The sequence below is a fragment of the Melampsora larici-populina genome, assembly GCF_000204055.1.
Source record: "Melampsora larici-populina 98AG31 unplaced genomic scaffold MELLAscaffold_1, whole genome shotgun sequence".
Taxonomy (NCBI): Eukaryota; Fungi; Basidiomycota; class Pucciniomycetes; order Pucciniales; family Melampsoraceae; genus Melampsora; species Melampsora laricis-populina.
In genome coordinates, this window is record NW_006768765.1 from 684,798 (window position 1) to 711,864 (window position 27,067).

A 27,067-nucleotide genomic window follows, 5' to 3' on the forward strand; every position below is an offset into this window, starting at 1 on the left:
CTCCGGCTTGTGTTTCGGGTAAGACAAGTAATTAATCAGCCTCACTGACCCATCTCCGTTCACAGCACTTCCCATTGGATTCGTCCTGAAGAATCCGAATTTTTCATATACCTGTTCATGCGTGAACGGACCTATTATCCTACCCTCTCTCGCCTCTTTCTCCAATGTTGCATTGATCTGATCTTTCACCTCTAACGCTGATTCATGATTATCCGGAGTATACCATTTTTCATCCCCTACAACGTGTTGGGGTATCCCCAAACAAAAGCCATCCCTCAATCCTTCTATTATGTACGGAATGTCCTCGTCTAACCCCACCTCTTTCATCAGTATCTCCCACTCTTTAACTTTCATGTCGCATTTCACCGGAGCTGGCCAGTCGCTTTCTACATCCACCCTAAACGTTTTCCTCTCACTCAAAGGTAGTATTGCTTTTGCCTTATTCGACTCTTCCATCTCTCCATCCGATTCGTCTGATTCCTGTGATCCTTCCTCTTGCCTCTGCACTTCTCTTTCCTTCTTTAGCTCTTCGTCTGCCTTCCTCTTACCTCTCAAGTTCTCACCCACCAGTTCTCTGCTCCTCTCAACACTACTACAAACTTGCGGCATCATCTCTATCGAGCAATCTCTCAGACGTGTGTAGGATCGATCAGCTTTCCCCTCCCCCTTTCCATATTTCTTTCCACCTTTCCCTGAACCCGACGCTTGGAAGCTCACATGTTGCTGTCCCGAGGCCACCCAGTCCTTCCCCGTTTCTCTCCTCTGAAACTGACCCTGTTGCCTATACGGCATTGTTGCTTGTGGTCTTGCGTAGTGACCCCGATTGCCACCTCTCTGTCCTCTGTTCTTCCACCCCTCTATAGGAGCCTTCGAAAGATGGGCTGCCGTCGGGTCTGGTTCCTGGCCCGTCTTGAACACCCAACCATATTTCGGTTGGCCTAGCGCGTACGGGTTCCCCTCATACTTCAGGTCTCCGGCCATCTGGGCTTCCCATCTCGCATCCTCTTCAGCGTCCTTCTGAAGTCCATCCGGAAGCTCTACTTCTTCCACCTTCCTCCTCTTCCCACCATCCTTGGATTTCTCGTACGTTTCTTCCGTTCTTACTCTAAACGTCAACGCTCTCATTGCCAAATGATACCTCAATCCAACCATCCAACATTTATGCCTCCTCGCTATCTTGTTCACAATCTCCTTGTGCCTCACGACATACTCCGCGTATTCCTTAAACTTGTACCTTTCTAGCGCGTACCTATACTCCAAGTCACAAGCCAAGCTGAACTCCCCATACGTCATATGGCACTCCAACTCTTCTCTCGAATGTAAGTGATGATTATCCCATCTATATCTCCCCAACTTCGATTTACTTGCTGACTTATACTCCTCTATGTACGACGCCGTGAACACTGACAACAGGACATAATATTTCATCCTCCTAAAGTTCTTCTCCCATTGCGGTGGGAGGTCTGGCAAGTCGTAAGCTGCTGCCGGTTTAAACGAGAATACAATCGGTTTCTCCTTCCTCTTCCGGTTTGCTCTACTCGACTTCGAGGAAGACGAGTCTGAATCCGAGGACTCTGTGGACGAATCATCCGATTTAGTCCTCTTGTCTCTGCGCCTGTTTGATTCCTTTGGTGGGTCTCTTTCTTCACCGTCTGACAAAGATGACAACCTCCTACTCCTCCCCCTTCCTGACTTCTTCTTCTTCGATGACTTCGACTTTCCTTCTTTCTTCTCCTTCCCCATCCTTCCTTCTTTCTTCCTCCCTTCTCCATCTTTCACATCCACCTCCTCTTCCTTTCTCTTCTCCACCATTTCTTTCTTCAATTCCGCAAAATCATCATCGTCTCCAAACTCAATCACCTCCGCTAACCGATCCAGGAGAGGTCTACCGTCTGGTTTACCCCTCTTCTCCTTCTTATTGTTCGACCGCTCCTCAGTCGGGCCTACAAAACCGATCAATACCAATTACACCTCAAATCAGTCCAACAGTCTATCCTCTCCCTCCTTTGATCTACCAGCTTCTACACCTCTGTGGAGCTCAACGGGTCACGTCATGAGTTTCCCCAGACTTATTCCCCATGCGGTTCATTCCCTTCAGGACACCATTATTGGAGCGCTCAAAGCTGCTCACACTTCCTTTCAGGGTAAGATCTCCCCTTTCAACCTTCCTAGACAAGATTACTCACGATTATCTTTCTCCACTAACATCCCGTAATCCTTCACCTTTCTTAACCAACCCTCATCACTTTCGGACCCACTTGATGACGTCTCTTTCTTCTCCTTTCCTTTCACACCTCCTTTCTTCTTCCCTCCATTCTTCTTTTGAATCTCTCTTTGAATGTCCTCTTTCATCAACTCTTCACTCTCTGATTGATCTCCACTTCCCTCTCTCACCTCCTCTCCCTTTCCATTCTCCTCATCCACCACCTGACTTTCCTTTCCACCTCCTTCTACTACTCCTCCTTCTATCCTTTCCCCCTGCTCCGTCTGCGTAGGATTCATCGAAGTCGATTGCGTTCCACCAGGTGCTCGTGACTCCATCCGTCTTCTCCTGCTCTCCACTTGTTCCATCTCCTTCAGCTCTTGGGCTTTCTTCTTCTCTTCAGCTTGTTTCATAGCGTTGATCATGCTTATTGATTTATATTCTATATTCGTCTTTGATTTCTTTTTTAATTGTCTCCACATTCAGCTTTTTGTTTCAAACTCTTGTCCTCCTTGCTCGATCAGTTCTTCCAATTTCTTGTTCCTCTTCGTTTTCCAATAATAATCTCCTTTTTTTCGAAAAAGTGCCTGATTGAGAAAGAGACTTGTAAAACTATGAATGCGGGATAGTGAGAGAGTATGTGTACTATCGGAGAGGTAAAAACTCTATCTCTCCACCTGTACACCTCTCGAGCTCTCCTCCTCTTGTGACATGTGTTCCATCACCTTTCACAAGAGTGCTCGGTCCTACCCGCTCTCATAGTTTTCACCCGCAGATTAGACATGGACCGATGTGTACCTCCGCAAGCTCTGGGAACACTTCCAAATTCCGACAAGGGCAATGTGAATGGATTAAATGTAGGATCTCTCCAGATTACTATGAACAGAACAAGAAAAAGAAGCTGAAATCAAGACAATTTTGAGAATATATCATCTAGACAGTAGAGGACTACTGATAATGATCAAAAAGGAGTGATTGATGTAACTGTAGTGAATCTGAGTTAAACCTTTATTGTAGTATTCATATTATCAACCAAATTACTTCAAAACACAATAACAAGTGAGAAAAACATTGGTGAAAGTAATGAATATATGAACATACAATGAATCAAAGTAATAACTGTTAAAACTGTAAGTACCTTTATGAAGATCAACACTCTTAGATTCCTCGCTGAAAGTGAAAACTTAGGAGTCTCATAGCGTGTACTCAAGTCTGCAGCAGATACCATATAGATATGAGAAAAGGTAGGACAAATCGAAGTGAAAATGATAATAGACAGTTATAACAATTTGACAAAACAAAAACAATTTGTAAATCTCAATTACCTGACTTAGAATAATCGCTAGCGCTCCTCCTGAAACTGTGCACTTTCTACAAGAACTCGATTGTTGTGATGATCTTCTTGTACTTGTGGTAATGCATTGAGAGAGTTGTTCAAAATGTATATAATAGATGTTGGGACAAAATGATAATTCATTGAGATTTTGGATGACAATGAACGATTTTTTTCTGTGGAGTTGGAAGACATTTTCCTCAAACTGGAATTGTACTAGCCTCAATTCGGACAACAACTATTTCACATATTGTAAGAAGAAACCAAGAAGACAATGACATGTAACATAAAAAATAGGAAAACCACAACTTCACGTGTCATACTAACTTGTTCTTTCCATTCCTACAATGGTCAATAGCGTGTCTTAGCATGATTACTTACTACAACAGGTTCTAGATTGTATTATGGGAGCTTGGTATGTATTAGGGGAATGCAAAAATAATGAACTAGGAAAGAAATTAAAACATCAAACTGCACACGCTACCAATGCTTATAATAAGAGAAATGAGAGGTGCAGTAATTTATGAGAAACAAATCTGGGTATGTTACATCATTTTATGATAACAAAAATGCTCCACTCGATTCTGGAGTTTCACTGCGTTCTAAGTCTAATGACGCATCAGGAGTCCTGCGCGCACAAGGCTTGGCCATAAAATCTAAACCAGCTAAGACCTCTCCACTCGGAATACGTCGATTAATACTCAAAGCAGATGGAGAGGGAAGGCTTTCAACAAGAGACTCGTCAATTGAAAGGAGTTGGAGAATCGGAGGTCATAGGTTTTCGTTTGACTTTCCATAAATCTGAGGCGGGCCCACGGGGCGAAGGGTAGATGCCAGTGAGACTTCGGATCGTGGATGGTGTTGATGGCGTGTTGGGGTAAGAGGCGTAGTTTGATGATGCATACTGTGAGGTGGTCGAGAGGAGGAACGGGCGGCTCGCGGTGTCGATACGTTTGATAACACTGTGTTAGGATGTCTGCTCTGGTGCACTCTTGAAGCTCGGTCGGGTTTGCACTGAGACGAATCGGTGTCAATTTGTAGGAAATGCGAAGGAACCTCGATGGACAGATGCGGATAATGGCTGGGTTGACCTGATTTTTGGTCATTTTCGCCAGGGCCATGGTCACAAGCCTAGATCAATTTCAAACAGGGTCAGTAGCACATTCACGTAAAAGTTGAACTCTGGCACAGATAGACGATCAGACAAACGCGAGAACAGAAATGAAAATGAAGCACTATTCATGGACGAACCAAAGACACAAACTCATCCTCTCTGCTATCACCAACATGCGCCTCTACATCCCCTTGGTCAGGGGCTAGAGTGAGCCTTTGATCAGGAATCGCGTTCTCGAGGGCAGGAGCTGGCCCAATACAAGCTCTGGGCTGCGTGCCGTGCGAAATTCGGGTCAGAGAGACTGTAAAACACGGATGCCTACTTGCAAGGAAAAGAATGAATTACCGATCTTTGTTGCGCGTAACTGAAGGATGTGGTTGTATCCGTATATCGGGCAATTTTCGCCAAAAGCACAATACGGTCATCCTGAGAAATGACCAAAGCAAACAGATGAGCACATACAAAGACGCTTCCAAAATGAAAATAAGACATTTCAAAGGATGTGTGTCGAGGGTTAAGATCTCCCAAAGAACAGGAACTTACAGATCTTTGTTGCGTGTATTTTGAAGGTGTTGGCGTGTGGATGTATTGGCCGATAGCCACTAACAGTGGATCGCAAACGTCCTAGGAAAATAGAAGCAAACATATATTAGGTTTGCGTAGAACAATAACAAATTCAATCTTCAAAGCGCTTACTAGTGTCTCCTTCACTAAGGGGATTGGTAGCACTTTTTCGTGGGTTTGAGGGCGCTGGGTTCAACACGACCAATCAGCATATCATAGCCACCATAGCTGGAAAACGTGACAAGAAGGCACATGGCATAGTTTGGTTTGAACTTGGTATCGGTGGACGATGAGCCAAGGGTGGGTAGAGAGAAGTGAACCGCCAACAAGAGACTCACCAAAGTCACCGTCTGGTTATCACTAGTCTGATTGATATTCGCCTCTCCCATCTCATCCACAGAGCTATAAACCACCCTTTGACGCAAGTTTGGGCTCAAAGGGAGAGGAGGGGAACGGGTGGGGACTTTGCTCTACGCAGAACATCCATTTCAGAGGATGGTAAAGGTTTGGATTTCCAAGGGCTAGGAGGAATGCATCTTACCGATCTTTGACCCTGGTAAGATGATGACGTCTGGCAGCATCGGTCGAGTGCTTCGAAAATTGCATCGTATTCATCCTTTGGAACAAAAAAACAGACGGCAATCAGCATTGACAGAGATCATCCGAAAGCGATGGCACAATTGCATCCTATTGGCCGATCGCTACCAACAGTGGATGACCAACGTCCTAGGAAAATAGAAGCAAACATGTATTAGGTTTGCGGACGATAACAAATTAACCTTGGAGGCGCTTACTGGTGTCTCCTTCACTAAGGGGATTGGTAGCACTTTTTCATGAGTTTTAGAGCGCTGGGTTCAACGCAATAAGATTATCAGCTTATCATAGCCACCATAGCTTGAAAACGTGACAAGAAGGCACATTGCATAGTTTGGTTTGAACTTGGTAGCGGTGGACGATGAGGTAAGGGTGGGTATAGAGAAGTGAAACGCCAATAAGAGACTCACCAAAGTCACCGTCTGGTTTTCACTAGTCTGACTAATGTTCGCCTCTCCCATCCCATCCACAGAGCTATAAACCACCCTTTGACGAAAGTTTGGACTCAAAGGGAGAGGAGGGGAACGGGTAGGAACTTTGCTCTACACAGAAAATCCATTTCAGGGGATGGTAAAGGCTTGGATGTCCAAGAGCCAGGAGGAATACATCTTACTGATCTTTGACCCTCGTAAGATGATGACGTCTGGGAGCAACGTTCGAGTGCTTCGAAGATTGGATCGTATTCATCCTTTGGAACAAATACAACAGAAGGTAATCAGCTGCAGCATTGATAGAGATCATCCGAAAGCGATGGCACAATTGCACTCATTCAGTGCTTACTAGTCTTTGGGGATTTTGATGAGCCATTTCCTGAGTGGTAGACTAGATTAGGTACGTCAAGTTCCTAAGTTCCATGAGCTAGTCTCAAACACTTGGGAATATAGCAAGAAGGCTAACCACAGGGCTCAATGATGATGATCCCAAGTCCTTGTTAGGCTTCTCGGTCAACTTCAACGCGGATAGTAATTTGGAACGAGTGCGTGGTTGGTTTGATTGAGAATGCATCGGATTTTTTTGTATGAGATACAGGGAAGAACAAAAGAAAGAGGAGTTCGTATGTGAGGTTTGCAACGGTAGTCAACAGAAAGTAAAGACGATGAAGAGACTCATAAAGAAAAACCAAAAGTAAGCAGAATGATATCAAGCTGTGTTTGATTTTAAGCTTGCTATGTTACATACGTTTTGCAGAGAAATGTGAGATAGGAGGACCCTGGAAAGCGCCTGTCGAGGTGCGTGACGTAAATTCAGACCTTTTTGTGGACAATTGTTGCGACAAAGTCGAATTTCAACCTCTTTCGTCACTGACATCTAAAAATCGTCGCTTTTGATCACAAAAAGCCAAAATTTGAGGGTCCAACTTGGCTTGGGATTGGGCCTAGCTTTGAAAGAACAACATGATCGGTACAAGATGACTTTGACAGGCAAGACATGCTGATGAAAACAACAGAAAGGAACAAAGCAAATTTGAAAACTCAAATAACTTTACAGCCGTTGTGAGAACTATCGGCAATTTCTCGATGTATGTGTGATGCCCGATTTTAACTCGCCAGGCCAAAACTCGTTCAAAACTCGGTTTCTGACTCGAACTTTGTTGGTGTTCATTGCGTATACAAGCCAGCTGTATTGACAGCTGTCGGAAACCCAATTGAACTGATCCGACCTTCGGCTCGCACGCGCTTACACTTTGATTCAGGCCTTTATGATATATACCCTGGCAAGTATAATCATCTCAAAGTTATATATCGTGCTATGGTTAGCACTTGTATAGTCTGACGGACCAGACGCAGGTTGGGCATAACCCCTGGGTTCGACTCCAGATGTGCATTACTTTTTATTGCCCTTCCCCTCGATTGAAATTACAAAGCCAAGTCAGCATATGATATATCATCATTTCAATGATTATGTTTTTATTTGAGGGCGTGAAGAACAGATCATAAACACGTGTAAGTACCACTGTGTCAAAAAAAATACCTTATGGAAAAAATTGCAAGCTCAAAAGTTCGAAAAATGATGGACGAAGGAATCGAAGACCATCAGAGAGAGTCTGCGTCTGAACTCCGAAGTCGGGGCTTTCTGCAGCAAGACCAATGAACTGTTGAAGAGCTTTGGACATCAAGCAATCTTAGATTGGTTGAAAGACATGGAGGATGCAGGCTGAAGGGCTGGCATGTTCAATTCGAAGTTCGACAGCTGTCAAGATAGCTGTCGTGAGTATCAACAAAGTTCGAGTCCAAAACTGAGTTTTGAACCAGTTTTTGCCTGGCGAGTTAAAATCGAGCGCAACACATTCACATCAAGAAATTACCGATAGTTCTCACAACGGCTGTATTTGAGAAACCCGATCTTTACAATTTTCAAGAGCATCAGCACCGGCTCTTGTAAAGTTGGACCCAATTGGGTGACTGTCAACGCCTGGTTGACAGGACAATAGGAGTATGCAAATTGTCCTAGAAGTTTGTTAAACTTAACAAAGTCCCACGCTCGCGCATCCTCGCGAGGCGTCGAGCGAGGGACTTACGCCGAATGTGTACGCTCCATAACCTCAGAGATTTGGGTTTGGCAGGGAGCTTGCTTCAAACCCTTATAGCTTTTTCCACACCGAGGATCTGCATATGGTCCAAAGGAAGAACTTGTGCGCCTGACTCTGGCGCATAAGGTACAGTCAATTTCACAAAGCTTGGAAAGAATTCCACGCCAATTTGCTCAAGTTTGGCGGGTAAAAGTTTCCAAGCTTTCTGCAATCGACTGTACATATTTTTTTCCCCGAGGAATGTGCTGACCTCTTGCCTAAAATGCGCATCAAATATTGGCTCTTAACAGAGGATTACACATGTAACCTCTCTCTCAAGTCCAAATTTGCTGCTGAGGCCCATCTTTGAAGCACATTTTTGGCAAGAAGGGATTAACTTCCTCAGGAAAAAAAAGTAGTCTCAGTGCAAGACATCGGCGCACAAGTTCTCTCTTTGGACTATATCCAAATCCTTGGTGTGGAAAAAGGTATAAGGACTTGAAGCAAGCTCCCTGCCAAACCCAAATCTCTGAGGTTATGGAGCGTACACATTTGGTGTAAGTCCCTTGCTTGACGCCTTGCAAGGATGCACGAGCATGGGACTTTGTTAAGTTTAGAAGTTTGTTAAAATTCAAGAAGCTCACGGCTTGAAGTACATAAAACGTGGAAATGAGATCATATACATTGCCCAGTTGGACATGGTGTGAATTTAAGGAATATGTCATAAGTTATATGAGCGCACTTGATCGGATCAAAGCGATCAATCAATATGTGCCGATTATGACATGATTGATGATGGGTCTTTTTACAAATCATCTCCCTCTATCTGCATGTTTCCCCTAGGATCTCCATCATGAACCAATGTGTGAACCACCATGATCCTATTGGGTTAAACAGCCTCATCAGCCTATGTAACCAATCATCCAAAAAGTGCCTAAAAATGTTTGTATTTTTGCCTCCCAACCCTTGAATTTTCATTCATTTTTTATAGAATAAACACTAGAATGTGCTTCTTGGGAAAGGCTTTTTCTAGAAGTCTTTTAAAAATTTGGAAATTATAAGCTATGTTTTTATGTAGGGACATTTGAGTTTTAGGCATTTTTTTAACTTGAAACCCCCATTGCATGCTGATGCCAGTCAAGTCACTGCCAGTGCGGCGCAAGACATCATCTGAAACCAATCGGCACCGAAGAGGTGTAGGTTCAAAGGCAGGGAAAGCACTCAACATTGAACGAGACCGCGAAGCTGGAGACGCTCAATGAATAAGCGACTACTTCTCTGCAAACCCCCAATACAATGATGGCATACTTTGCCGTAGATTTTGAATGGGACGTCCATCATGGTTACAAGTTGTAAATGGAGCAACAACTGAGGATGATTATCTTTGTCAGAAAACAGATGCCATTGGAAGGCTGGGTCTCAGTGCTATGCAAAAATGCACCACTGCTATTACACCACAAAGACACTTCTGCGCAGAAGGACATCCAAGCCGTCCGAGATCCGATGCTGAACTCCGGGTCCCCAACTGGGGTATCTTTTGGGCGTCCTTGAGCGCCGACGTCTTCAGCACACTCCCAGGATGTCAAGATGGCTTTCAGATCTTGGACACTTGGGGATCCCTCAGCTCTTGGCCTGACCTGGACTCCCCTATTGAGGCTGTCTGCGGAGTGAAGCCTGGATGACCTCACAGAACCTGAGATCATGACATCTGGTAGGTTCCTTCAGGTGTGCGTCAGGTTGTCTGCTACCTTCAACTTGGCTAGGATGTCCATAATGTACGTGCACTGACCACTCATGAAAGGAAACTTCTAGAAAAAAGGGACATTCAAAAGCAAAGGGAGAAAACGGGGGGAATGGGAAACAACTTCAAAAAGCAAATCCACTTTCAATCTCCATCATACCTGGTTCAGACTGACCTTTCAACGTTCATCAATTCTCATCATCGCTACTTTTGAATCAAACACAGCTTTTCACACTACTTGTTTCAACACTGACACCGATTTCCTACACTGCCATTCTCACCTCCCCAATCTCATCAATCTTCTTGAATCGATTCCTTCCTCAGAGCAGATCACCATTAGACTACGTTGTTTGGATTTAAAGCTTGCAAGGGGCTTTGTCTTCAATCCTCTATGCACAGTGGTCACTTCAAGTTCCACTCTTCCTGTAAGATGAGTCCAATCATGATAGTCTTGCCACTTGTAGGAAATCTTGACTCCACTAACTAGACTGACTTGTTGTCACAGCTCAACGACTCACTTTCCGAATTGATTGTCTTCGTCTTGACCGTGTCAATGGTACATAGCGCTGACTTTAACTACTTTGATGTGAGACATGTCAATTGCGAGCCCAATTTGCATCTTTATCTCAATCTTGATCCGATATGTCCTTTCTTTTTTCAGGTCATATACATGATAGACAAAACCGATCGGAAATTGTTAAGAGGTCATAGTTGTAAACTCATCAATTTCGAAAACGATCAAAATTTGGTGTTAGATCACATCAAATCTAGTAAAGAAGATTCAAGGGGTGAAGCAGATTGGTACGCTTGATTTGAATGGCACAGGTTATGGAGAGAAGACCGATGACCGATGAACCCAATATTCCACGACAATCTTAGTCCAATCATCACCGAGCAAGAACCTTGCTGATTTGCTGAGCTAGTATGAACGATCATACTTTTCTCTTCATTCTACAAGCAAATCAACTGGGTAGATGTTTTTACTTCAAGATTGGGTAGGTATAGTGGTTGGTAGCGGTCTTCCTCAGTCGCTGATTAAACCAAAAGTTCCGCACATTTCAACAAATTCTCGGACATAGGTTTTTTTGTAGTTTTCTTTCTTGTCATTTCTTTATGGATGAATCCAATTGGATCGAGTCTTGTATCTTTGTATCACTCAACTTTATTGAAATGCATCAATCATGTCAGTTGAACACTTTTAGAAACATCCTCTGAGTGTCAGAAGGGTTTTGACTGGATGTCTCATCCAAGGACATCAACAATTGAATCCAACAACATCAGGTGGTCATCCAGTAAGACATCCTCTTGACAACCACAGAGTCCCCCAACAGTTCACTCGGAAGCAAAGCTCTCAGAACAGCCTGTGCAGGCGCCTTGAGGACCCCCTATGTATCGTAAAAGGATCCCTTTTGGAAGACCGTGGGGCGTCACGAAATACTGTTCGGATCCGGGCTCCTTGGATCAGTTTCGTCAGGATGTCCGTCCCCCTGCAAGAAAAACCGGTCGTCCCTAGGACATCGGCGTGTCCTTGTGGTGTAGGGATCAGGATGCTTGCTCCTGCCAACATGATTGATGAGAATCTTTGCATCACTGAATCTACCACCATAAAGTGTGTGAAAATGTTTTGTTTGGCTGTCGTTTTTCACTTTGGTACTGAGTACCTCCAAGAGCGCAACACGGCAGACACTGAACAATTACTGTGCATCAATAAGAGTTGTGGTTTCCCTGGCATTCTGGTATGTCTTGATTGCATGCATTGATGTTGGAAACACTGTCCAAAGGCTTGCAGTAATCAATATAAATAGAAGGAACATGATCAGACTATCATTTTAGAAGCCATTGCAGCTCACAATCAATGTATTTTGGCACTCTTTCTTTGGCCTTCCTGGTGCTCTCAATGATCTCAATGGTCTGAATCATTTGCTTCTGTTGCATCACCTTGCAAAATGCAAGGAACCAGATTGCAACCTTGGAATCAATGTCAATCAATATGAGAAAGGTACCTTGCCAATCACATATTGAGATAATCAATCCCTTTCCTTTATAGTCATGACATCAACAAACTATTCCTATGTCATAGCCTCATCTTTTTGCTTCCTTCTTTCAATGTAGTTATTGTAACAAGGTCTTACAAGCTTGTCATTATGTAAGAATGTGTTGCCTCACCGTTGTGGTAGCTTTACCGCCACAAGCGGTAAACAGTACGTGAAAGAGGAATAAACACCCTAAGATCTAGAGTGTAAAAGGTGCCAAAAGGCTGCTCTTTCTAATGATAAAGTGAAAGAAAGAATTCAAAGTCTAAAGACTCTGAATGAAACTCAAATAAGCTCCCAGTACACTAAAGAGCACAAATAATCTCAACACCAATATAGAAAAGATGTTATTCCCTATTTTATTACGCGACACAACTGGTTGTATATAAAAAAAGAAATAATAAGAAAAAAACTATGCTACTAATATATTAATCTCCCTCGTAGAGGGGGCGGGTTTAATAATGACCTGAGACTGATGTAGTAAAATATCTAATATAATAACTATTCACTGTCTGAGATGGAGAAAGAAAAGAGAAAAAATGAAAAACAATGCCAATAAGATGGCTCTATTTATAGTTTTTTTTTAGGTATGACTCTATACCAGGTATTCCTCGAACTGCACACTCACTCACACACAAAAAAAAGATATACAAAAAGAATAGACCCCAAAAAAAACTACCGCAACTCCCCTCCTCCAATGTCAAGAAACAACAACACCATCTCAATCTCCCCACTCTTTGCGCTGTCCATATCCTCTCCTCTTATCTCTCCAAATACAGTTGTTATTGCCAAAGCCCTCTGACTGGTTTGGCCGGGGCCAACCCCGGTCCGACTGGTCAAGGGGTTCCAATAACACCTACTTTCACCAAAACAATCAAAAATTTGGGGTTTTCACCAATTTTGACCAAACTTTTGTATTTTTTTGTGGGTTGTTCTGCTATAAATCTGACTTAACTATGATGTTAAGTACATAGCTAGTTATGTAAAGCCATAAAATCTGCCAGTATTAGGGCACGTTTGGTATGACTTACAAAATTTTGTACCTTTAAAAAGGTACAAACTTTCCGGCCCCAGAAAGTTGATTTTTGTTTCAAGTTGACTTTTATCAAAAAGTTGACTTAAAAGTACAAAAAAGCCATAATTTGTTTGGCAGCCAAAATCTTGTTGACTTTTTCAACTTTTCAAATTTCACCTTTGCTTCAACTTTCACATCTTTTGATTTGTTTTTAGTTCCGAACCAGCAATTCATTTACTTTTTTACTGATACTCTTCTTATCTGAAGATCTGATTAATTTCAAAAAAATGAAAAACTTTTTTGTATGTTTCAACTTTTGTTTTTCTTATTGGTCGGCGTGAATGATTTTCTATTGAACAACAGAGATAGGTAGATCTCTCATCATGTTAGATAGACGGCTCAGTTGAGTGATATGATTAGAGGTGATGTGGTGAATGGTGAATTGAGGTGAAGAATGGTGTTGATTTGAGCGTGGTGTTGAACCCATGTTGATGTGAGTTGAATTTAGGACAAGGGGGTACATACGGGAGATGGGACTTGTACGATTTGAAAAAAAGATATGATGAGATCGAGATTTTGGGGGTCAATAAGTAGCTTATTGGAAAATAATGAGCTCTTGAGCTCTTTATTATAAGTAGCAAAATAAGCTACTTATGGGTCCCATAAGTAGCTTTGAAAAGTTCTAAAAATCTTGTTCCAAACAGGCTTTTCGAAATTTGACTTATGAAAGTTGAATTTTGACATAAGTAGCTTAAATTAAGCTGTACCAAACAAGCCCTTAGGCTTGCATCAGGCTCAAATCAGCCCGCGGTCCAACTGGTCGGGGTCTTAGATCATTTTATTTTTGCAGAAGTGGCTGTACAGGTTCATGAGTACCATTTCTTGGTTCCTCTACACCTGAAAAGTCCAAAAATGGGCCTTTCAAGAAATATCATGGCATAAAAAATACCAAAGTACCGGGTCAACTGCCCTGATTCTTCTTGCAGGGAGCCAGTCAGAGGGCTTTGGTGATAACAACTGTACCCTATCTGGTGACTGAAAATCAACTATGCTATCGGTGGATAAGGATGTAACAAAAACTGGTCGTTGACAGGCTGATGGTTTAAGGACCACTTTCCTTAGATGTTGTCAATCGTAAAGTAAGTTTTTTCTCATTCTCAGTCTATCACAATGGTGCAATAACAGTTGTTCTTTCCAACACCTTGAATCCAAACTAAACAGTGTTTGTATCTGTCGGATCTTGTATCTTTTCCCTCCTCTCCGTGGCGTAGATAGTACTTATTTTTTTTCTTATTCAGTTTCATTATCAATTTTGTTAGTTAATTTATTAGGTTCATCGGTCATCTCGTCGCGGAGTTCCAAGAATAAAATTTAAGAATGTCATTTTATTCAACAATCTTTTGTTATGCAAGTGTCCAATCGTTCAGTCAGTCAGAAGGAAGGGAACAAATCCCCACAACTCATCATTTTTCTCAAAAAAAAGTGTTGTAGATGATAAAAAGAGTGTAAAAAAACTAGAAATTAACCTTATAGGGTGATATCAGCCTTAGCGCGTTGAAATTCCCCGTTCTATAGCTAGGGATAAGGTTTCTTGAGCAAAATAAAAGAGTGGCGCCTTCTAAGAATGAGTTTGATCAGGTGAGAGTGTTTGCGCACCACACCGTTGTTTCTCTTCTTGATTTTTTCTTATCTGTTTTGTCCATCATACTGTCTGATACTTTCTTTGACTTTACCTGTGTTCTCTGTCCTAATAACTGAGAACCCTTGTGTTTTACCAAGCTCCGTCATCATTTGGATAATACGGTTAATAGAGTTCATTTTTATCTGTTTTGTTCATTGTACCATCATATTACATCTTTGCCTTTACTCCTGTCTTCCTGTTCTCTGTTATACTCACTGAGATCTCTTGTGCTTTATAAAGCTGTACGTTCATACAGTACCTTTCCAAAGTGAGCTACAATTGTACAGAATATCTTGCGTCCACAAGATGAGTAGAAGGTGGTTAGTGATGATGTTCAATCAGTGACATCACTCCACAAATTTATTCACCAACCTTGATTTCTTCAGTACTTTGCACAGATGCAAGAGGCAATCTGCAAGGATTTTGAATGTGCCTTTGGTATTCTACAAGCTTGTTTTGCCAATTTTATTTTATACAGGATCACGGGCTGAAGCTAGATTCCTTCTTCAACACAAGCATCAATGGACTCATCCATAGACAATGATTTGAAAACGCTTCCCAACAGATACCCGTTCTTACTACATGGAGTTCCCACGAGTCTTGGACTGGACAATCAACCACATATTTTGGATTCTATGAACAAGAACATATGACCAATACTAAAATTGTGGGTGATGCACTGGTAAAGATTAACACACAAGACAGACACTACTAGTACAAAGAATATAATGTTTTCTGGGAAGAAAACACAAATATTGATATACAAAAATATTGGGCAGTCAGGAGGAGGGCAAAAAATACAAAAAAAGTGGCTATTGTTCCTGGTGTTGAGAGCTTCGATCAGACTATCTTTTTTGTATTTTTAGAGTGTATATTGTTGAACGTACTAACAAAAAAAAACATATTTATCAGACTCACACCTGTAACAGATGCTGAAATGTGGTTCCTTAGATTGGAGAGGACAATTTGGGTTCTACAAATGCTCATAAATTTTGCAATGCTTGGTCAAAAGGATTGCTTTTAGGCTCATTATAAGTCCAGAGTCTCTCTCTGAATGTCGTGATAATGAGTCAAGGCTTCATCTTCTCTCACAAAGCAGCTATAGTCACTTTGAATTATCTTCCACAAATCTACATAGATTCTTTACAGGTGTACACATCCCACACCTAGAAATTGTCATCATTGGGTTTGGGATAGGGCTATGCCCCGGCCATGGCGCAACATGGCCAGCCCTAGCGCACCAACCAGCCCTGGAAAGGCCTGGCTGCATCTTCAAGCACTAGACCAGGGCCTGTTTTGGGCCTGTATTGAAGGGATGGGACCAAAAACGTCAGGGCCGGCGCCCTGAGGGCACAGGCACATGGCAGGGCTCCTGGCACTCTGTAGGGCAAGATTAGCTGACCTGGGGTGTGTACTGCTTGCCTCCAAGAAGTCTTTGGGCAGGCATGCACAGTTGGGGCTAGGGCTGGGTCATAGCCCTAGTTCGGTACAAACTCTGGCCCTGAAAACTTGAATGATTACGTAAATCACTTGGAGGGGACTGTGCATCTGATGAATATGTTAGTATGTTCAACAATATACACTCTAAAGATGCAAAAAATTACTCAGATTGAAGCTCTCAACACCAGGAACAATATACATTTTTTTCTGTATTTTTTGCCCTCCTCCTGACCGCCCAATATTTTTGTATATCAATATTTGTGTTTGCTGCCCAGAAAACATTATATTTGTTGTAGTGAGATTAAGTGTCAGTGCTTTGGTCCACAATGGGGTATTAAAGAAAAGGACTGGGTGAGGAAAATCCAGATCTGGGTATTTGTTGCCATCTGAATGACATCAAAACATGTGAGTGTAGGTGTGGTTGATGTTTATTGTGATCATACATTGATCACAGGTAGCCATCTGTGATTGAGGATTTGCAAAAAGATATGTTTGAATATATCAATCTTTGTCTTCCTCAGCTCAAGTAGCTTTTGAAGCATTGAGCTGATTTTCATAATATTTGATAAATTCTTTACTGCTGAATGAATGTAGGAATTGGATATTTGTCATGTATGTGAAAGAAATCTGAGCCCTGAGATGCGGTAAATACAAATACTATGTGGGTAGATTAAATGTGAGAAAAGGTCCACTTGTCTGGAGCAAGCAGGCTGGCAGAGGGGGCTACAGGCCGCGCTGGGTTGAAATCAAGAATTTGAACCAATACATATGAGAGTCTGTCACAAGAAGTAGCTGTCCTGACCAAAGCATGTCTCTTGTTCTTGTAGATATACACACTTAGAGTCTTTCCAAAGTACATTTTCTGGAAAAAAAGATGGAGTGAACTCTCTGTTAGCATCTCAACTTGGATTTTTGACTACATAGACATCATCAAGTAATTACCCCATTTTTTATGATAACAACAAAATTTCCATACTGAATTAGTATTCTCTTGCTAACAACTCCCCCAGTGATGATGGCTTGAAATGGAAAGTGAAGAGTAACCAAAGGGTTGCACAACTTTGTAGCCGCTACGGCTATGCACTACAATTTGGCTACTCTCAACTCAAAAGGCCCACAGCTTTCAAATTTCAGAAACAGTCCACAGACTTCACACAATCCCATTCACAACAGATGTCTCTATCCATTTTGGTTCTTGAAAACACAGATCTGGAAACTCACATTCATTCTGAGTTAAATTTCCTCTTCAGTAGAGGAATGTTTACTAAACCCTCCCTCACCCATCACTACTAATAACAAAGTCACAAGTAATGATGATGCTCAAACATACACTGCAGTTGCCCAAGGGGGCAAACCACTGTTGATATAAATAGTATTTATCTGGCTTGTCACACAGTTATCAGGGTTTCAGACTCAGATTGGGTGCAATATACAAATTTTGATAAAAAGTATACTATCTTTTTTTGGCAGTACATTCAGAGCAGAGTAGAAACTCTGGGACAAGATACATATTTCAGTAGGCTAATTGCAAGTCCTAACACTGAGACCATATTGAAAGTGGCAAAGAAATACCTGCAGTTTTGGATTTGTCTACTTATCACTATTCAGAACTTGGGTGAATGATTGGGATTAGTTACTGAAATGAGATAAAGTGATCCAAATGAAAATGGATCTCACTTTTGTATCTTGAAAATGCATCCTGTATCAGCCTTTCACTTGGTCTGGGAAGCAGAAATTTGAGTGATTTAAACATGTTTCCCTATAACTCAACCACATCACTGTAAGATCTGTCAATCAAATAACTTAAAATCTGTGATGGTATGGTGTTCTGCTGGTTATGCATAGCCATGTATCTAACTGTTTCAGAGGCTTGGGACCAGTCAATTCTTTTGACAGAATTTTTGCTACCATAAAATTTAATTGGAGCTTTGTTGGATAAAATGTAATCTTTCCATCTCTCAAAGTAAGTTTCTAAGTGGGCCCATCCATTTTCCCAGATTCTTTCCAATGACTGATTTACTTTCTGACCAGTTTGAGCCAGCATTAAAATGAACATGAAGGATGTTGTGATTTGATTTTTGGCAACTGTGATTACATTTGAAACCTCTTGCTCCCCAAGGGCCAATTTATTCAAGCCTGTAGATAGAGTATCTGGGGGGTTTCTATGTATACCTTCATAGTGGTTTGAGACTCTTCTCTCAAAATCATCAAAAAATGAGCAATATTTTTCCCAAAGACCCTTTTGGGTTTTCATCTTGGCGATGATATCACTATTTGATACACTTTCATTTCCATCAATAGTCAACCCTGAATGAAAATGGGTTTCATCACCAGGGGGAATGTTTGACATTGATACAACATTTTCATGTCCTCTTAAAGATTCATCTTTTCTGATATTTTCATCTTCCCTTACATTTTGAGCTTCCATGATAGTGTCATTTTCCCTTATATTTTGACCTTCTCTGTTCACATCATCTTCCAAAATATCTCTGTCTGCATGATCTCCAGCTGTGAGGGTTTCTTCTTCTCTCAAAGGAGTACTTCTTTTATTTTTGTAGCTACTTCCCCTATCATTTTCAATATTCCAAAGATCAATGTACCCTCTTTTCATCTTTGATAGGTAAGTGATGTAAGCTTCTTCAACTAAACTCAAGTTTGGTGCTTGCAGCTTGAATCCCACAGAACTGATTCCTGCTTCTCCTGTGTTAGAATGGCTGTACCAAAGCTCAATAAGATACTTTAAGAGCTGTGTGGGCATGACATCTGTGGACTGCCGTCTCCCTATATAATATAGTGCATCTCCTATGTTGGACCAGTCAATTTGCAATATTGACTGTTCTTGTTTGGAAAACCACAAAGAAGACTTTTTGGTTTTCAAAAAGTCTCTCCATTGGTAGAGATAATTTTCTAGAAGTGCTAAACCACTTTGTAAGATAGGTGTACAATCATGTTGAGAGCAATGATCTTGATATGATAGTTTCAAAAATCCAACAAAAGCAGGTCCAAGCTGAAACTTTGCATTCTTGACTGCATTTGTGATAATTTTTGTGTTGTCTGAAGATTTTTTCCTATGATGATCTTCTGCAAAGATATTCAAGATTTTTTCATGAAGGTCCTTAAACATCCTGACATAGTTATGTGAAAGATGCCAGTGATTTTCGATTTTCCTTAGTTCCAATGGCTCTAACAAACACTACAAATTCTGGTGAGATTGATAATCTTGCAGAGTTGACCTTTGCTAAAAGGTTTTCTAAAGGTTTTGTGTTTTGTGAAAATTGGTGTGGATTTGTATCATCATCTATCACCACAATGGGAGATTGTGTGTTTCTTGATTTTCTGGCTTTTTTGTTACTCCTTTGACCCCATTCATCAACATCACCGTTCTCTGACACAGGAAAACCTTGATGATGATGTCTCTTGATATGCTCTATATCTGATTCTGTAATCCCAAATCTTGAGGATACCTCTTCAGTCCTGTGCCAGTCTTCCAACAAACTCCACACAAGTCTCATTGGACTATTGTTCCTCTGGTTATGAATTGCCAGGTATATCACTACTGACTCAGGGTCAGAACAATCAAATGATCCCCGTGATCTCTTATGAATTTCCTGGCCAAGTTTTGGTGAATATCTATTCAAAAAGGGTGCCCACTTTGAGCAATACCCCTTGATGATTCCCAACCGCTTCTCAAAATTGGATCCCATGCATGGTGAATTCCTTGTGTTTGATGTATGAGGAACAAAGCTGCCACAAATGATGTTGTGATTTGATTCTCTGCAGTTGCAATGACATTGAGAATCCTTTTTTCCCTGCGGTTTGCCCCCATATCAGGGAGAGATGTGGTTCCTTCAGGAATCACTTTTGGCCCATTGATCTTGTTTCTGAGACCATTGAAAAAAGTTTTGAATTCATTTTTAAGCTGACTGTGATGGTATAGATAATATTCACCAATCCTAGTCATAAAACGTCCAATCTTGACTTTGGAAATATCTTGATTGCCTTTTGCTATAAGTTGAGGGATTATCTGACCATTTTCCCAGTTCTTTGATGTCTCACAGTGGTTGAACACATCTTGATTGGGCCTAATGTAGTTTCCTGCCATCCTGTCCAGATGCATATATTTGTTTGCCGTGATATGTTGACCACTTTGTGTTGATGAAATATCACCAAGTTGAATGCCATCATGCAACCTCATATTGCTTTTAAGGATATCATTGTTGAATTCCAAATGATTTGGTGGAATCTGGATGAAGGGAAAGCTATTTTGTGGGGTGTTTGGAATTGACCTCCACTCATTATGCAAAGGATACAAATTTAATCCCACATGATTCTGTTGAGCATTGTGGTTTGATTGTGTTGGACTGTGTTGAATATGTGATGTTGATGACACATCATCTTGGAAGGTTTGAGGTGATCTTGCATTGCCCTGCAGAGCATTGTGGCTTGTTAATGGATTCCTTGGCAAAGAAACATGTGGCAATGTTTTATGGTTTGATGAAAAATGAGTAAATGGCCAATTTCCATTGAAAATATTTGGAGTTGATCTCATGTGATTCTGTAAATAACTCTGACTTGATGTCATATGATTCTGCAGAATTTGTTGGTTTATCATACCACTGTATTGAGGATTCTGAGTTGACGGAAAGTCTGTTTGCATATTGTGAGTTGATCTCATATCCTCCCCTGCTGAATTTTGTTTTGATGTCATTAGATTTGATGCCATCAGATCTTTTTGAATGTTTTGGTTTGATCCCGATTGATTTTGCTCTGAATTTTGCTTTGGTTTTGTAACATCTTTTTGAAGATTGGGGTTTGACTTCCAAATTGACTTCCCTCTTTGTTTCTCCAATGATTCACAAGCTTCAAGCAATGTATGATAATCTATAACAATGTCATATTTCCCTGGTTGGTAATCAGTAGTTTCTTTCTGCCACTTTTTTAACAGGTTCAAGATCAGATGAGGTGAGATATTTTCCTCTTTATTGAGGTCCAGTATATATCCAAATAGATGTGTTGGTTCAGACCATTGATCCTCCCATAGGATGGATCCCCTTGAGACGTTCTCATGATATAGATCAGGAACTAGAAAGAATGCCTGTGTTAGGTATGTTCCAAGGAAGTGCCACCCATCATGGACAATACCGCAATCGCTCCACACAAAAAATGGTGTGCGGAGCGTGTTTGGAGCGGTTTTTGAATGCACACAACGCTGCCCTATCCTGAGCGCAGCCTGCGCAGCGCCATCACGGGCCAAGATTTTGTGAGCGGAGCCAATCGCTCCGCAATGGCCCGGGCCCCGGGTTGCTCCGCTATATAGCGGAGCAATAGCCTGTATCCCAGGACCCAAACTGATCGCTGTAATACTACGCCACCATTACCCAAGCGAACCAATTCCACTACCACATCCCAGTATTGGACACATCTTCAAACGATGGAACCAGCATTGTTCCAATCCACCCCTTGGCGAACGAAAACACCCTGGCCAGAATGTGGTTGGTTGTATATGGGCTTTTTTTTAAATTGTTTCGTTCGGTAGGTACCTTTCTTTCATTGATAACCTTCTCATCTCATCAATTACCTCCAAATCAAGATTTATCATTCTGACACTAACAATCCATCATTTCCTTTTACATCTCATCCATTTTATCACGATGGCTCCCTCCCAAAGACTGTCTCAAAGCTCAACTTCAAGTACCCTTCAGGTACCAGGTCGGTCTTCGGGTAGGACTCTTCAACCACCAAGCCTGGCACGAAAGCAGCCAGGTTTCATTGTACCTCCAAACGACTCTCGTAGCTCTCTCTCTGTACCATCAGCTCCTGAGGATGGCTCGCCTGGTCCTCTTGCTCAACGATCTATGTCACCCCGACCACCAACTCCAAGTCCAACTGGCCAAAGAAAGAACGGGGGTCAAAAGGCTAAGCCAACTGCACAAGGAAAGGTGAGTCTCAATTTGATTCATTTGATCTATCATGAGATCACATACTGACACTCGAATTCATTTACCTTTCTAGAGTCGTTCATCTACAAGCAAACGTGCGAGATCAGCATCAGCCTGCTCATCAGGCTCATCCCAATCACCACCAGCCCAATCATCAAAGAGAGTAAAGAACGGGAAAGATGTAAGTTCCTATGTCATTTTCGTTTTTCTTTTTTAATCGGTCCAATACATTTCTTATGATTTGATCTCATGTGTTCACACCTTGTTTAGGTCTTTGAGATCCCAGAAGATGTGGATTTGTCTCAAGGCTCCGATGTTGAGATTGTCGAGTCCAATGTGCAAATTGGCTATAATAAGGCTCGTAGTCTTGCAGTGTTGGACCTTCTCAAATACTTCCATACTCCCAAGGTGATGTTTTTTCTCTTTTGTCTACTGTTTTCTGGTTTTGGACGCTGACATCATCTCGGCACTTGTATTTTAGGGACTCAAATACAAGTGCCGATGGTGCCACAAGACGTATGCAAGGACGAAGACATCTTATCACGGACTTTGGGGCCATCGCGATGGCAAAGAGGCTCGGCCGGTATGTACCATGCGACACAAAGCCATAGCCGCTGGTGTAGTCCTTCCCCCTTCTTACAATGATCAGCTCAAGGCTCAAAGCAAGAACAAGAATACAACCTTGAGCTCTTACTTCAACGGACCAAAATTCTCAGCCGACCTCTTGAACATGCTCTTGGTAATCTGGATTGTTCGACACGCTTTACCTTGGGCTCGATTTGAGGATCCAGCCCTTCGCGCTGCATTTTTCACTGTTAATCGAGGTGCCACAGTTCGATCAAGAACCTGGGCAGCACAGCAGTCGGTTATATTGTTCACTGGATTACACAACAAGGCAATCCAAACTGTCAAAGTATGTATGTTTCTTTACTATCTGTAATTCTTTCAATCTTTAATTAATATTACTTTTAACTGGTATATGCGAATAGGAAAATCAGGGCAAGTTCTGTTTAGTCCATGATGTTTGGACTACAAAAGGAAACCGGTACGCCTTTATTGGCGCGACTGCAAATTACATCGATAACAATTGGAATTACCAATCGACTCATCTCACGTTGAAGATGGTGGCCTGGCGGCATTTCGGGGCCCTTCTGGCTAGACCGGTTGGACGGTTTTTAACTTCTCACGGGCTTCATAAGAAGATATGTATCAATATCTTCTTATTTTCACATTTTTATTTACATCGAACTAATTTTTTGATATTATATGTTTTCTTACATGTTATGTCAGACAACCAACAGTGGAAGTAACAACAACTCAATGGCTGCTGAGTTGCAATCATTATTTGCTGCAGCTGAAGACCCGGTGTTCTGGCAAAGCTCTACGCACCACGTGTGGTGCTATGCGCATAAACTCAATCTGGTGGTTGGGCATGGGCTCAAAAAACTTGGTCAGAAGGTTAGTACAGCAAAACCAACTGTTCCTCAAGGCGTCGCTCTCCCTGTTCCCACTCTTGAGGTCAACGATGGCCACGATCAACTCGAAGTGGACGAGGTAGACTCAGACCAAGAGGACAATGACAATCTTCCTGAAAAACCTGACGGTGTCGACGACGAGGATACGAATCTGGAAGAGGAAGTAGCTGCAACACCACCGGCGCTCCGCTCGCCCTTACAAATGTGAGTTTCTACTTAATTACTCATTTAATTCCTTCCTCTCATATCTTCCTTTTGAGTAGATCGATACTGTCAGTGGCCAGATTGCCAGTAGTGCAGCAAGGCGCAGCGACTTCAAGGCACGTGCAACTCAGATGGGTTACAAAGGTCGCATGCTCATGCGACCGTGCAAGACACGCTGGAACAGTCACCACGCGAGCCGAAAGGTTGCTTGCGAGGCTCAGGAGGTAATTACTTACTCATCTACCATCACTCCTTATCATGCGGTGATACTGACACTTTTTTTTGCTCATCACAGGTCATAAATTCCATGCTTGCTGCAGATCGCAAAGCTTTGTTTTTTAAAGGCGTCACAATTTCACCTGCAGAATGGCATGCGGTGGAATTGACCAACAAGGTTTTGAAAGTGAGTACCTTTCTTCATTTGATTCTTCTTCAAGCTACTCACTGATGTATTACCATGTCTCCTGTAGACCTTTGTTGACGCGACTGCTCGAGTCGAAGGAAACGGACCAACTGGCTGTATCGTCCTGGCTGAATACAAACGGGTTATCAGTGAACTCAATTCACATAAATTGGAGGCTTCGGAATTTCCCAGCCTGGTGGCTGCAATCGACGAGATGGTTGTGTGGCTGGGCAAGTATCAGGAAGAGGCTCTGAACTGCGAATGCATTGTTCTCGCCACCATCCTGAACCCTCGATTTCGAGGCAAGTTTTTTGCCATCCATTACCCTGATCACGATATCTATGCCAATCTGGCTATTGAAACCGCTTTCGCCAATGCCTTGGAGGAGGACAAGGACGATGAACAACCAACCCCAGAACCTGATGAGACCAATCGATCTGCTGAGGTCGATGATGCTTTTGATATCTTCGGATCTTCCAATAACACACCCAACAAAGAAACAAATTCAGAACTCGAAGACTATTTACAAGGGAAATACCCAGCCAAGAAGGATCAAACCCCTCTTGGTTGGTGGGCGGTTAGTTTGATCCTTCTATATCGTTGAAGTGATTGGCACCTTGGCTAACTTTCTCTTTTCACGCACAGGAACATGAACATCGATTTCCAACACTGGCCAAACTGGCTCGCGATTACTTGTCGATCTCGGCCACATCCTGCGCATGTGAGTGCACCTTTTCTGCTGCAGCCGATATCTGTACTCCTACCCGTGGAAGTTTGCTCCCAAAGACGATGGAGCGTTTGGTTGGCTCTCAAGCGTGGCTGAAGGACGGGATAGTTCCTGATGGTGACTTTGAAGAAGCTGCAAACGCACTTCAAGCTTACATAGAGACCTTGGTAAAAAAAAGGCCTAGGTGGCTCTTTGTTATTTTCATTCCTGTTCTTTCTTCTATAATGTCTTTTTCCTTTTTTTATCTTTACCTTGATTCTTTCTCAAGAATCCACTCTACTACATGTCTAATACACAAGTTTTTATTATTGTTTCACCTTTTATTATATCAATGAGCGCCGCTTTTGAGCGGTTTTGAGCGATTTCGATAGTGCGGCGCTCGTTGTGCGTGTTCGTAGCGGTTGCACCACTACGAGCCTTCAAGTGAGAAAAAAAAACCAAATGTGCGATTAGGAATCGGAGCGACTTAGAGCGGAGCAATCGCTCCGTAACAAAAAAAGGTCTAAAACCTGTGCGTGTCGGAGCGATTGCGGTATTGTCATGGATCAAATCACTGTATTGAGATGTGTGTTGATGGCCTGCAAAGACAGCAAACAATCCTCCCAGAAACCCGTTCACAACGTCATGCTGCACTTTCTTCAATGCAGCTTCTTTTTCTTCTTGTGTGTATGAAGCAAGATTTTTGGTCAAATGTCTAGAGACAATATGGCTATCAATATTATCAAAAGTGTTTTTAATTCTTTGCAAGAGTCCCCCTGTGAGATGAATGGTAGTTAATCCAGTCTGTGTTAGTACACTGAGTACCTCTTTTTCATTCACTTCTCTTGCCACAGCACTATCTTCAGGTATATCCACAACACTTGATGTGATATCAGCCCTCTGTGCTAATACTTCAGGATCCGACCAGTATGAACCTATGGGGTGTGGAAGGACACTGGCTTTATCACCTTGGATTTGGTGATTTTGAGTTGACAAAGCAGGAAGGGATTCATCTACAGTGTTATGGGATCGCTGTTCGGTTCCAAGTCTGAATCCGATATCTCTGTTGTCATCAATTTGGGCTACTTGTTCATTTGTCAACCGCCTTAGATCTCTGGCCTGTGGTGGGCTGATCTCATTGTTGACTCCAACGTAAGGATGTGGTGTTGAAGATGAGGGACGGAATTGATCGTCAATCTCATGGGCTGGGCGTTTTATTCTGTTTCTGGACATGGAATCTCTGCTATGACTCTTTCGAAATAGCGGTCCAGTAATTGATTGCCTTGAACCTATGGAGTTTTGCGCTGTAATCATTGCACCAGATTCACTTTGATCCGTTTCAGGTGATGATGATGGTGGAAAGGATTCTTCTTGGGAGCTGTCGGAGCTTGATGCATGAATTCTCTGTTTGGACTCGAGATCTCTGTCTTTGTCAACGCGAACTACCGGTGTAGTGTGCAACCACGATGATTCCATGAGGTGCTCAGGACTGATCGTTTCGATAATCCTACTTGATGGTTGTCGAGTTGATGATGAGATGAAATTGTTATAATCCTCCCTCTGGAGATTTGAACGCCATGAATTCATGTAGTCATCATGACTGATATGTCTATCGATTCCGATTTGAGGTTGTTGGTTTGATGATGATGAATAGAACCCATGTGTGACGAAGTTTCCGTCATCGTCAACTGCTTGCTGCGGTGTTTCGGTTTGGACTATATTCTCGTTGAGGTCAAAAATATGTGGTCTTTGTGCTGTGGGTGTACACGTGGGCGAAATCGCTGAGGACGATGAAATTTGGATCAAAAACACGTAAAAATGGATGGAAAGCTGCATTTTGGGGTTTCAAGGCTGGTACATTCACATCAAGAGGAAGATCTCGTGAATCTCATTTTGAGAGTTTATATAAGACGGTTTCCTGCTTGTATAACGCGATATTACAAAAACATACCTGGTGATCAGTCACACAATCATCTGCGAGTCTTGATCATGAAGGTCTTCACATTCCGCTTCTCATACTTGACCTGCAATAAAGTTTACGTTATGTTTTGGCTGTGTATATCACGCCGAATGAATGTGACCAATAGGCATCAGCTTGATGACACACGGTTCC

The 27,067-nt window shown here is 42.1% G+C and overlaps 5 protein-coding genes across 5 annotated transcripts; all 5 read right to left on the minus strand.

The window, feature by feature from the left end:
• Positions 1-1,672: 1,672 nt before the first annotated feature.
• Positions 1,673-2,571, minus strand: MELLADRAFT_101005 (uncharacterized protein; the record flags this gene model as incomplete). The annotated part of the gene is made up of 3 exons (XM_007404078.1): positions 1,673-1,814; positions 1,871-1,943; positions 2,187-2,571. The coding sequence occupies 3 exons, from the start codon at positions 2,569-2,571 to the stop codon at positions 1,673-1,675; spliced, it is 600 nt and encodes a 199-aa protein (XP_007404140.1).
• A 1,520-nt stretch (positions 2,572-4,091) lies between these two features.
• MELLADRAFT_101006 (uncharacterized protein) lies at positions 4,092-6,615 on the minus strand (the record flags this gene model as incomplete). The annotated part of the gene is made up of 12 exons (XM_007404077.1): positions 4,092-4,260; positions 4,327-4,667; positions 4,788-4,919; positions 4,996-5,076; positions 5,194-5,274; positions 5,347-5,400; positions 5,553-5,684; positions 5,756-5,830; positions 6,009-6,062; positions 6,219-6,350; positions 6,422-6,496; positions 6,589-6,615. 12 exons carry the CDS (start codon positions 6,613-6,615, stop codon positions 4,092-4,094), a joined length of 1,353 nt encoding a protein of 450 aa, XP_007404139.1.
• An 11,371-nt stretch (positions 6,616-17,986) lies between these two features.
• Positions 17,987-19,351, minus strand: MELLADRAFT_58380 (uncharacterized protein; the record flags this gene model as incomplete). The annotated part of the gene is made up of 1 exon (XM_007404076.1): positions 17,987-19,351. The coding sequence occupies one exon, from the start codon at positions 19,349-19,351 to the stop codon at positions 17,987-17,989; it is 1,365 nt and encodes a 454-aa protein (XP_007404138.1).
• A 429-nt stretch (positions 19,352-19,780) lies between these two features.
• MELLADRAFT_101008 (uncharacterized protein) lies at positions 19,781-20,422 on the minus strand (the record flags this gene model as incomplete). Its single annotated transcript, XM_007404075.1, has 2 exons — positions 19,781-19,857; positions 19,879-20,422. The coding sequence occupies 2 exons, from the start codon at positions 20,420-20,422 to the stop codon at positions 19,781-19,783; spliced, it is 621 nt and encodes a 206-aa protein (XP_007404137.1).
• Positions 20,423-25,669: 5,247 nt separating this feature from the next.
• On the minus strand, positions 25,670-26,790 carry MELLADRAFT_58381 (uncharacterized protein; the record flags this gene model as incomplete). The annotated part of the gene is made up of 2 exons (XM_007404074.1): positions 25,670-25,684; positions 25,780-26,790. The coding sequence occupies 2 exons, from the start codon at positions 26,788-26,790 to the stop codon at positions 25,670-25,672; spliced, it is 1,026 nt and encodes a 341-aa protein (XP_007404136.1).
• Between the last annotated feature and the right edge of the window lie 277 nt (positions 26,791-27,067).